This window comes from Cricetulus griseus, chromosome 4 (genome assembly GCF_003668045.3).
Source record: "Cricetulus griseus strain 17A/GY chromosome 4, alternate assembly CriGri-PICRH-1.0, whole genome shotgun sequence".
Classification (NCBI taxonomy): Eukaryota; Metazoa; Chordata; class Mammalia; order Rodentia; family Cricetidae; genus Cricetulus; species Cricetulus griseus.
This window is the reverse complement of record NC_048597.1, coordinates 175,091,884-175,104,020: the sequence shown is the minus strand read 5'-3', so window position 1 is coordinate 175,104,020 and position 12,137 is coordinate 175,091,884. Positions and strand designations below refer to the sequence as shown.

Sequence of the window (12,137 nt, the reverse complement as noted above, 5' to 3'; positions counted from 1 at the left end):
ATAATCCTTATGCATTCTCTTTGTACATACCTGGTGTCACCTAGTGCACAACTATCTCCTGGTCATGGTTCTCAAACAGGGTTGTGATTTTCTGTTACTGACTCCCAGTCAGAGGTGCTGAGATGCCAGAATCTGGAGTTTCTAAAACAAATGGTGTGTGCTTGAAACCCCTGGGGTGAGCACGCACCCGTGACCAGCACTCTTTGGTTGTATGGAGGGTCAGCCTCTGTATGATCGAGAGCCTGGCGCTAAACTTCCTGTTCCCTGTGGCTATGAAAGGCTAGAGTAAGCCTCTTGCACTGGGCTGAAGCAGGGCTGGGACCTGGTGGTCAGGCTGGCAGGAATCTCCAGTGTCTCTCAAACTGTGAGACTGCTGCAAATGTCCTGGGGGCAGTGAGTCCCTCTGAAAGGGAGACAAACAGCAAGCAGTGTGGGCCTTGGCACAGCTGCTGTGAGTACCGAGAGTCAGCATTGCCAGGACCATGAGGCTTTCCTTCCGCTAGAGAGGGGAAGGAGTTCATTCTGGACTGAGCACCTATGAAAGTGAGTTAGACCAAGCACACCACAGTTGTTGTCCCTTCCTTGTCGCCATGATCTCCATCACTGTCAGTATTTTCACAACACTTGACAGTTTGAATGACCTCCTGTAATGGTTTCTTTGTGTGTGTGTGTGTGTGTGTGTGTGTGTGTGTAGGGCTGTAGGTGTATGTGTAGTGTATGCACATGCATGTGTACAGAGGCCAGAAGAGGACTTCAGGTGTCCTTCTCTGTCATTCTCTGCCATGTTCCCTTGAGAGAGCCTCTCACTAAACCTAGGGCTGGACAGGAAGCCAGCAAGCCTCAGTATTCTTCCTGTCTCTGGCTCCCAACAGTGCTGAGGTCAGAGGTGCAGAGCCATGTCTGGTTCTTTATGTGGGCACTGGGGATTTGAACTCTAGTCTCCATGCTTGTGCACCAAGCACATTTACCCACTGAGACATTTCCCCATCCCAAGGATATTCTCTCTCTCTCTCTCTCTCTCTCTCTCTCTCTCTCTCTCTCTCTCTCTCTCTCTCCCTCCTCCTCCCTCCCTCCTCCCTTCCTCCCTCCCGCCCTCTTTCTTTCTTTTTGTGCTTGTGTTTCAAGACAGGATTTCTTTGTGTAGCCCTGGCTGTCCTGGAAGTCATTCTGTAGACCAGGCTGGCCTCGAACTCACAGAGATCTGCCTGCCTCTGCCTCCTGAGTGCTGGGATTAAAAGTGTGTGCCACTACCACCCAGCCCCAAGTACTTTCTGCAAGCATAAGAAATTGATATTTTCCTTTTATTTAAATCCATGAAGTTGACATTTTCCCCTTGAGGAAACTGAGACTTAAGTCATAGAGGAGGCCAGTGTCAAGGCCCACATTCAAGTTCAGATCAAATGTCCGCCATCTGGTATCCTCCTCTTACACCATAGCTTGCTTTTCACAAATGTGGCTTTCCTTGTAAGCAACACTAGTTACTACTGCTCAAGGGGAAAATGTGGTGGTGGCCAGTACAAATGGCCAGTAGGTATACAAAGTAATCATTGGTGCTAGCAAGTGCCTTTCCTGCCAGTCATTCTAGGGATAAGGACATTATCAAAAGTAGCCATTTTAATCCGAGCAGTCGGAACTGTTTTGTGTGATTCACTCTGATCCCCATGCTGGCTGGCAGTGGTTCTGTGTGAAAACGTGGCGCTTGTGCTCCTGTTGCTGGCTGACAGGCTTCCTGCTCACACTGCTCTTAATGGCCATGGGCCACTTGTTGACACCAGCAGAGTGACTGCCATCTGGACCAGCAGTGTTGGGAGCCTTCACTTTATACTCGATTGTGCTTGTATTTGAGGGGGGCAAGTAAACAAGAAAACAAATGAGTAGCCCTGAAGACCAGCAGACTGAAAAGAGGTTTCTCTCAACAGTGAGTGCGGATGAGGAAGGCTTGCTGTCAATCATGAGCAAAGCATCTTGGGTCCAGCCTGTTCGGGTTGTCCTGTGCAGGACATAAGTCTCAGCACTAAAGCATATGATGACCTTTCGGTCTCAGTCTGCTCCTGGTCCCTGCACCCCATTGCAGCGTGTGTGTGTGTGTGTGTGTGTGTGTGTGTGTGTGTGTGTGTGTGTGATACATACAGAGGAGGAGGGCAGGGGTGTGTGTGCTGACACTGGCCAGTTACATGATGGGCAGGCACTCAGATGTCTAGTAAATTATATTAGACAGTGTCATCATGACTACCATTTGCAACAATCCACCACAAGACCCACCCTGATGTGTGTGTGGGGCACAGGTTCTTGTTTCTATGCTGTCCACTAAGTCCAACAAGAAGCCTGTGTTCATCCCATATACAACCAACTTAACTGAGAGATAGAAGCTGCAAGCCAGCTGGGGCTGTGGGATGTAAGGAATGTGGCAGAGAGAACCAGCTTCTCTCTGCCTTGGGTGCCCCATCTGGCACACCATTTTCCTTCTTTCAAAGATCTCCTTTAGACAATTTTCTGAGACAGAGCTCAGACAGTTTCACTGGGCTTTGGTTTGTGAGCAGATGTCTTTATTTCCCTTTCAGTTTGGGATGCAGTTTTGCTAGATTGGAATTCCAGGATGATATGTGTTTCTCCATGTTTTGAAGGTTTCAATCCACCTTTTCTTGCTTGCCTTGTTTGTGAAAAGAAGTGCCATTTGATTTGGATTCTAGTTCCTCCTTCATGGTGAGGTTTTTCTTTCTCTCTTGCAAGATTTTCCCTTTGTCTTTGTTTTCTTGTCATTTGAATTTGATATGCCTAGCTATAATTTTTGGTTTTTATCCAGGCTGGTATTTCTGAGATTGCCAGATCTGTCATGAATTTCAGAAAATTCTCAGGTATCATCACCCACTTTTCTGTTCCTTTGTCCTTTTCCAGTATTCTCATTATATAGACATTACACCATTTATAGGTGTCCCACAGTTTTTGGATATTCTGCTATGTTTTGTTCATCCTTTCCCCCCACCCTCTGCATGTTAGTAATTTTGCCCCCCCTTTTGTATTGATAAATCTACCAGAGGCATTATTTATTTCTTACATTGTGTATGGGTGTAGCATTTTGTTTCGATTCCATCTCAAGTTATTAAGAGACACACATCTATCTATTCTTTCATGCTGTCTCCCTTTCCCACTAAGTCCTTAGCATGTTAATCACACCTATTTTATGTTCCGGGTTAGATAATTCCAAAACATCCATCACCACTAAATCAGTTTCTGGATTTTAATGTGTCACTCCAACCTATTTTTCTTGCTTTTAGCATGCCTCAGTATTTTTGCTGGACATGAAGTATTGTAATGGGCATGGGCTGCATAAACCTTTACTACAACAGGGGTCATCTGACTAGGAGTTGTGCAGTGTTAATCATCTGTTGTGACCACAGATCTCTGTGTATTCAGTTTCCCCCTGCATCTTTTTTTTTTTTTTTTTTTTTTTTGTATCCACTGTTGTCCTGGGTTTCCTCAGAAGTTTTAGAGCCTGACTCCTGCAGTTCTTTTATCTGCATTCCTCCATTGCACAGGGGTTCCGTGGCTGCCCATGTAAGGAGTGTGAGAAGTAGTCTATGTTCCTATGAGCAGGTCTTTCAGGTGGGTTTGTGTCCGTGAGTTATCACCTGCACAGGTTTCCTTCAGCACTGCCTGCTTCTAGCTTACGTGAGACAAGAAGCTAGATGGACTTGGATCACTATCTACAATTCTCCAGTCAGACTAAATCTTTGGTAAAATACTTTTCCTTGACTACTATCTTTCAATACAAATGAACAAAGAGCAGAACCCCAGGAGTAATTCAGAGTGGGTATGTCCCCTTCTTCTAGCTGAAAGCAAAGCAGAGGGTTTTCTCTGGTCCCCATAGTGAGAATGTGGTGATGTGGATCCTGAGTGAAACATGGACTTTCAATTTATGAGTTTCTCTGTAGTGAGCCTCCAGTAACTGTCAAGCAGAGTTTAAATGCCCTCCCCATGCCTTCAGCTTTAGTCTTGGGCTCCTGTGCCCTCTGAGTTGTCACTCTTTGAATGCTACTATCTTGCTTTTTCAGGGCAGTCCTTTGTCCAGTGATCATAGTCCTCTGGTGGTTACAGGAAGTGATATTTTGTTGCTTTTGCTTATTGTAAGGATGGAGATGACCATGTTCAACATCTTAATATGTTAGAGGAAAATCCAGAAGTCTAAGTTGCTCTTTATTGATGATTGTACAAAAGTGGACATCATAGTAAAACCGAGATAATTAAGTTATATTGGTGGCTGGATTTTATTCATTTTGATTATTTGGTTCTGTTATAGAAACTGAACCTGCATTTGTATGTAAAATATTAAGTATAATATGAGGCACATATACTCTTTCTTACAATTTTATATTGCTCTGGAGCAATCTACTGCTTAGTAAGAAAAACCTTTCACTAGCTCTGCTATTAATCTTTGCAACTATTAAAATTGCAGAGATTTAAAGGATTATTTACCATTGGTAAAAGCACTACTTTTTTCTCTATCAAGATATGCTTTATGTCTAATAAATTGTTAGTTGTATGAGCAGAGTCAGAGCTGGTGCTTTTTATTATTGCTATAGGGTCTTTATCAGACTTGAAAGTTCTTGCTTTTAATCAAATAGCTGCGAGTTTCTAGTGGCCACATGGCTAAAGATTGTTCTAGTCTACTGGAGTCACCAACAGCAGATTTCTTATAGAGCAATCCTAAGTAGGAAACATTGTTTTACATTATAATTTGAGAGGCTTTTGGAGCTGCAGGAGAGTTTTAAACCCACTTTCTGTTTACTTAGGGTGATTCCAACTTTAATTGACCCGAAATCAATTTTCTCCAAGGAGCCTGAGGGTAAACTTGGTCAACCTCAAAAGCGCAGTTCAGTTTCACATGGCCTTACAAGAGCAAAGGTAGGAGCCTGTGAGTCAGGCAGCAGAGACAGGGAGAAGGGAAGCCAAGGGAAGGGGAGACCAAGGGAAGGGGAGGCCAGGGGGAGGGAAGGTCAGGGGAAGGGGGGTCAGGGGGAGGGAGGTCAGAGGGAGGGGAGGGAGGTTGGGGGAGGGGAGGGGAGGTCAGTGGGAGGAGAGGCCAGGGTATGAGTTTTCTTTGGGGATAATGAAAATATTCTAGAGTTTATAGTGGTGAGGGTTTACAACTCTGTAAATACACTAACTACTGCTGAATGCTCACTTTCAAAAAGGGAGCCTGCTGACATAAATTATATCCCAACAAAACTGCTCATTTTTTTCCTAAGGTGGCATCTCTAGTATTTGGTGGTGGTGGTGGGGAAGGGTTTATTTGACTTAGACTTCCATATCATGGTTCATCATCAAAGGAAGTCAGGACAGGAGTTCAAACAGTACAGGAACCTGTAGGCAGGAGCTGATGCAGAGGCCATGGAGGGGTGCTGCTTACTGGCTTGCTCTCCATGGCTTGCTAAACCTGATTTCTTATAAAACCCAGGACCACCAGCTCAGGATAGCACCACCCACAATGGGCCGGGCCCTCCCCATTCATCACTAATTTTAAAAATGCCTTACAGGTTTGTCTATAACCCAATTTTTAAAAAATGACAAAATAAAATATAAAAGATAAAGCAAAAACCATTATATCAAAGTTGGACATGACAGTCCAACAGGAGGAAGAGAGTTCCAAGAGCGGCACAAGAGTCAGAGGCCCACTTGTTCTCATACTCAGGATGCCCATTAAAATACTAAGCTGACAGCTGTAATGTATGCACAGAGGGCCTGGCGCAGATCCACGTAAGCCCTATGCTTGCTGCTTCAGTCTCTGTGAGAAAACTGCCAAACTTTTAAATTAGATAATATAATGCATATTTTGGTTGGTTTCTGTAATTTAATGTTGCAGTTGTTTTGGGTGTGTCTACAGCACAGTTAAATTCTGTCCCGACCTGCAGGACATCAACCTGGGGCAAGAGAGTCAGGGATAGGGAATGGGCACAAGAGATGCAGAAAGAACAACCACAAGACAGGATTCTGATCAAGTGGCAAACTTTACTTTTCTCAGGCTAGCTTATATAGTCAGGATATGGGGAGGGGCAGAATGGGTTGTTTGTGAGCCAGGCGTTGGTATAGGCAGGATATTAGGAAGCCACAAAGAGGATGTTTGGTAGGGTAAAGAGTTCATGAGTAAGAGGTCCAGGAAGGGGTTGCCTAGGTGACTGAGCTTGTGGGTGGAGGACTGGGTCAGGTTGTTTCTTTTCTTGAGCTGAGGTTCTAAGGAGCTGCTATGTAAAGGTTAACTATGTGGCCTGCCAAGCATGGCCTAGGATCTCATGCCAAGCCCTGAGATTTGGCTCCCAACAAATTTCCCAGTAAAAGAACGTTCTTCAGAAGTAAAGTCAATCAAAGCACACTGTTTTGGTTTTTTTTTTTTTTTTCCAAACAGAGTTGAGGAGGAACATTGCCTGCTACTACTCTGCTGAGCCTGTTTATCAGCTATAGGAACTTGCTGGTGCAGGCAGTCTCCAGGGTCTTATGGAACCATGAGATCTGCAGATAAAGATGCTCTGACTTCTTCCTTTCCTGTTTGTATTCCTCCATCCCTGCTGTCTTCTGTTGAGTAGGAAATGCTTGGAGTTTCTCTCATTTAGCATGGTGTTGGCTGTGGGCTTGCTGTGAACTGCCTTTATTATGTTGAGATGTGTTGCCCATATCTCCAGGACTTTTACCAGGAAGGGGTGATGGGTTTTCTCTAAGGCCTTTTCTGCATCCAATGAGATGATCCTTTCTGTCCTTTAATCTATTTATGTGGTGGACTATGTTTATTGATTTATGTGTATTGAACCATCGCTTAGGTGAAGCCATCTTGTTCATGGTGGATACCCTTGTTGAATTTGGTTTATAAATATTTTATTGAGGAGTTTTACATTTGTGTTCATCATGTTCATCAGAGATTTTGGCCTAAAATTTTCTTCTCTTTCTTTCTTATTTATTTATTTATTCATTTTTGTCCTCTTTGTTTGGCTTTGGTATCAGGGTAATACTGACTTGGTAGAAGAAATCTGGAGATGCTCCTTCCTTTTTTGTTTTGCAAAATAGTTTGAAGAGTTTGTTGTAAGTTCTATGAAGATCTGGTAGAATTCTGCACTGAATTTATCTGGCCCCAGACTTTTTTATTTTTTTTAATTTTTTTATTTTAATTAGAAAGAAAATTATTTTACATGTCAATCCTAGGTCCCTCTCCATCCACTCCTCCCCTGCCCCCCCCCAACTAACACCCTACCTATCCCATAGCCTTTCTGCTCCCCAGGGAGGGTTAGGCCTTCCATAGGGGGTCTTCAAAGTCTGTCATATCCTTTGGGATAGGGCCTAGGCCCACCCCCTTGTGTCTAGGCTCAGGGAGTATCCCTCCATGTAGAATGGCCTCCCAAAGTCCATTCCTATGCTAAGGATAAGTACTGATCCACTACAAGAAGCCCCATAGATTTCCAAGGTCTCCTCACTAACATCCACATTCAGGGGGTTTGGATCAGTTCCATGCTGGTTTCCCAGCTATCAGTCTGGGGACCAAGAGCTCTCCCTTGTTCAGGTCAGCTGTTTCTGTGGGTTTCACCAGCCTGGTATGGACCCGTTTGCTATCAGTCTTCCTTCTCTGCAACTGGTCCTGGGCTTTTTTTAGTTGGGAGATTTTTAATTACTGTTTCTATCTAACTGGGTTTAAATTATCTACTTTTCTTGACTGGATTTAGGTAGTTTGTATGTATCTAGAAATTCACTTTTTTTTTTTTTTAAAGATTTTTCAGTTTGGTGAGTATAGATTTTTAAAGAGTTCATGAGGTCTCTGACTTTGCCTACACAGAGCGTTTTTTCAGTTTGGTTCTGGTTCCCCTTTTGTGTTAGTTCAGCCCTCTCCAACAGAATATCACAGGCAGACATAAAAGAAGTCTGCCTCTTACAGTTACTGATGCTACAAGGCTCAGTCAAGAACCTGGTAGACTAGCTGGGTGTTGGTGGCGCATGCCTTTAATCCCAGCACTCAGGAGGCAGAGGCAGGTGGATCTCTGTGAGTTAGAGGCCAGCCTGGTCTCCAGAGCGAGTGCTAAGATAGGCTCCAAAGCTACACAGAGAAACCCTGTCTCGAAAAACCAAACAAAAATCTGGCAGACTGGGTCTGTGATAAGGGCCTATTTCCTATTCCTAGGGGATCCACCCCTATAATCTATTCACTGAACAAAGGCCTTGCCTCCTAATAGTATCACCTCAGGGCTAAATAGATCAACATATGCAATATATAGCTACTATCCCAAAGTAATCATAGGTCATCTCCCTTGGGTACCAGATTATCATTACTTTGGAAATACCAACATGTTTAATGTTCAGGACAGTCCGAGAAGGAGGCATTGCCATTATCTTCAACTCATTTGGAAAAAGACCAACATACAGGATGCTAGATAAGTTTTTCAAGAGCACCCAGCTTGTGAATGTCTGAATCAGGATTCTGAACCCAGAAATGCAGGGCCACAAAGCCATGCTCGTCACCACTGTGATATTCTTTTTATGACAGCTTTATTGAGTTCGATTGCCCACATCATAAACTCACTGCTTTACAGTGCTTAGTTGGGTGGACCTTTAGTATACTCACAGAGTTAGACAGCAGTCATGGGGAAGAAACCTTTCTTATAAGTGCTTGTATTACCTTGCATTTTTCCTTGATCACACTTGCCACAGATATAATTAGCTAGTGAATTGCATGGCTTTTTTTTCCCCCCCTAAAGGTTTGTCTTTCTTTTACATTACAAGCTCAACAAGCATAGAATCTATGCCAGTTTGTCCATTGCTGTACCATGCCAGGAGACTCTCAGTAAATACTTTTTGGATGAGAAAATGAAACCACCATAGAGACAACTAAAGGTGTGCTCATGCCCGAGTTGAGCATCCATGCAGGCTCCTCTGCACTCACTGGTGCCTGTGTCATGACACCTGCTACACTAGACCCTGACACTGTGGATGCTTGCCAAGGATTGTTAGGGCATGTTGGGATGAGGAAGATGGATTAGTTGAGTCGGAGGAGACAAACCATTAATAGGAGAACAGCAGACAATGATAAAATCCTGATGGAAAAAAGACAGTATGCTTCGGTAAGGAAGCTCACACTTCTGTCTTCCTACTGTTCAGTAGCTGCTGCTTCCATTAAATTTCTGTGTGTGTGTGTGTGTGTGTGTGTGTGTGTGTGTGTGTGTGTGTGTGTCTTCTGCTAAGAAAGGGCTGCAGTTGGTTCACAAGACCAGAGACTGGAGGCCTCCCACTCCTAAAAGCCACGAAAGTATCTGAGATTAGGACCGTTGTAAAATGCATAGTTGTTATTATTATTCCATAAGAAAATGAAACATTGATCAGAAATTAATTTTTCCCACAAGAGTTTTGAGCCCTAGTAAATGAACATGGATATAAAGACAAGGAAGTCCATGCAGACGGGAGCAGTGCTGTGGTCTCTGCACTAGGGGAGCTCTGTTCAAGAGGAGTGTGCACCTTTCCTACCCTGACTTCATTTCCCCTCGAGGCCTGACTCCCTGGACACGTTTTATCCCTAAATATTGATGACATCTGTTTAAATGTGTGTCTGCCCTGCCTAATGGCTCATCCCTTTAATCCCAGCACTGAGAGTCAGAGGCAGATGGATCTCTGAGTTCAGGGACAGCTGGATCTACATAGAGAGTTACAAGATAGGCAGGACTACATGGAGGGATTCTTTTGTGTGTATCTTCAGACACAAACAATAGCTTTGATTTTGTACTGGAAAGTGCAGGGAAAGCAGGCTCCTGTACTGTCATGAAGGGCTATACCTTTAAGTAGGTGTAAATCCTACTAGGTGATTGCAATCTTTGGTCACTGACTTCCAACCTTTTAAACTAGGCAACCCACAGTTGCTTTCAAACTGTCTCTCCCCAAAGTGAACAGCTGTTTTTGGGATTCTAATTCTTGCCAAAAAGCTTAGATGACAATTAGGAGTTGCTCAACTGTAATTATGGATCACAACTAAGAATTGTTTCTTGAGCTTTTTAATTTATGAAAATCTTAAATTTTACTACATAATTAACAATTAAAAAGAAAATTATAGGAGTAGTCTCGCCTTTTTTTGTAGATTCCTCTTGAAAAAATATAGACACAGTGATGAAATATTAGTAAAATTGGAATCTGAAGTCTTATTTTCAGAATTACAGATGTGTTAGTGACTTCTTGTTGCTGTGACAAAATGCCAAACATAAGCAAAGTAAAGAAGGGAGGGCTGCCGGACATTGGTGGCACACACCTTTAATCCCAGCACTCGGGAGGCAGAGGCAGGTGGATCTCTGTGTGTTAGAGGCCAGCCTGGTCTACAGTGCGAGTGCCAGGATAGGCTCCAAAGCTACACAGAGAAACCCTGTCTCGGGAGAAAAAAAAAAAAAAAGAATGGAGGGCTTCATTTGTCTCACCATTTGAAGGCACAGTCCATCTTGGCAGGAAAGGCATGGCAGCCAGAGTGTGAGGCCATGAGTCTGCAGTCAGGAAGCAGAGTTCTGAAGGCTGCTGCTCAGCTAACTTTCTCCTCTGTATTTAGTCTGAGATCCCAGCCTGTGGGAAGGTGTCACCTCAGACAGGGTGGGTTCCCCTTCCATTCAGATATCTAAAAACACCCTCAGAGACAGAGGTGTGTTTCCGTGGTGATTCTAAAAGCAGTTGACAGTGAAAATGAAGCATCACAACAGACACTGTGGATACAAGCAGTAGTCTCAAGACTTGCTTATTAGAATACTCACTTCATTTTTCTCTAAATTTATCAGCCATACATAATTTACCAACAATGCATGTTTACTACAACAGTAACAAATGAAAAGGATAACAAAGCTAACTGCCTCATCTCCATTTTCCACCAAACTTCCTAGCCTATGTGTTCCTCCAGATGGCTATTTTGTTTGCAGTAATCCATCCAATGCATGCACATAGGCAGATGAACCCAGGCTAGCCTTCACTCGCTATATCTTGGCTTAACAGTGCTGATATTTTGGCTGAGTGCCTTCAAGCCCAGATGAAGCATTAAATTTTGAACTGTTAAAAAAATACAAGATGTTCTTGGCTGATAGATGCTATATGAAAGTAGGTTCAAATAGTTACTCTCACAATATATGCAATTTCAAAAGTAAGGAACTTTGAGATAAAGCAGTTTAACCAGCAATAATACTTCTGATTTTTTCCTATTGAATATCCATAACAACAAAAGAATATGACCTTGTAGGTTCCAGGGTTGAGTATGAAGAGCTTAAAACAAGTAAAAATTATCTTCGGTGGTTATTTTTTGTCATAGATATGTATGAGGGGGTTTTGTTTGTTTGTCTGTCTCTAAACCCATTCTGGTGTCACACACCTGCAGTCTCAGCTCCGTGGGAGGCTGGCCAGGAGAAACATTTGAGGGAGTTTGAGGCCACCTTGGGCGCCATAAAGAGATTCTGACTAAACCAAAACTCAAAGCAAAAACAGACAAACAGCAATGACAGCAAAATTCAGCCAAGTGTGATGCCACATGCTCATTTGCCTGTTTTGGGAGTTGGAGACAAGGGGCTCAAGACTAGCCTGAGTTAGTGTAGCAAATTTGAGGCTACCTGAGTTACATGAGACCCTTTCTCAAAACAAACCCAAAGTATAAAAGAAAAGAAAAACTTCATTGCTGTTCATTATTGTATTTGTTTTTGTTTCAATGTACAAATAGTGGATTTTGCTCCAAGAGCTCTCAATAAGACCAGAGCCCTGGGATTATGTCTGGTGCTTATTATAGTCATACCACCCTACCAAATAACTGCCAGTGTACCCCTGTTTGAGAAGCAGAGGATTGTATGGCATCAGTTTCTTCATCAGATGTCTCTGGAGACTCTTATATGTGTTCCTCACTCTGCTGGGTGCTGTGGAAATGCAGCCACTTCCTGTTCTTGCAGAGACAATGTCAGTGGAAGAGATAAGTAGGGAGACAATGATAAAATTCAGGGGTAAATGCTGTGATGGGAAAAGTATATAGGATTCTACTGGAATGTTTGAAGGATTCCCAACTCAGACTCAAGAGGAATAGGTTTCAAAGAAAGATCCCTAGAGCTGAGGTCTTGAAACTCAATGGGAATGGCCAGAATAATTGGCACTGAGGGAGGAGTGTGTGC

General features: G+C 43.3%; 1 protein-coding gene across 1 annotated transcript in view; it reads left to right on the top strand.

Annotated features, from left to right (window-relative positions):
* Iqch (IQ motif containing H) overlaps window positions 1–12,137 on the top strand; it is a 184,022-nt gene that overhangs the window by 15,617 nt on the left and 156,268 nt on the right. Inside the window, exon 4 of the mRNA XM_027414782.2 lies at window positions 4,791–4,902. Coding sequence (XP_027270583.1) covers window positions 4,791–4,902 — 112 coding nt within the window. The remainder of the gene's footprint in view (window positions 1–4,790; window positions 4,903–12,137) is intronic.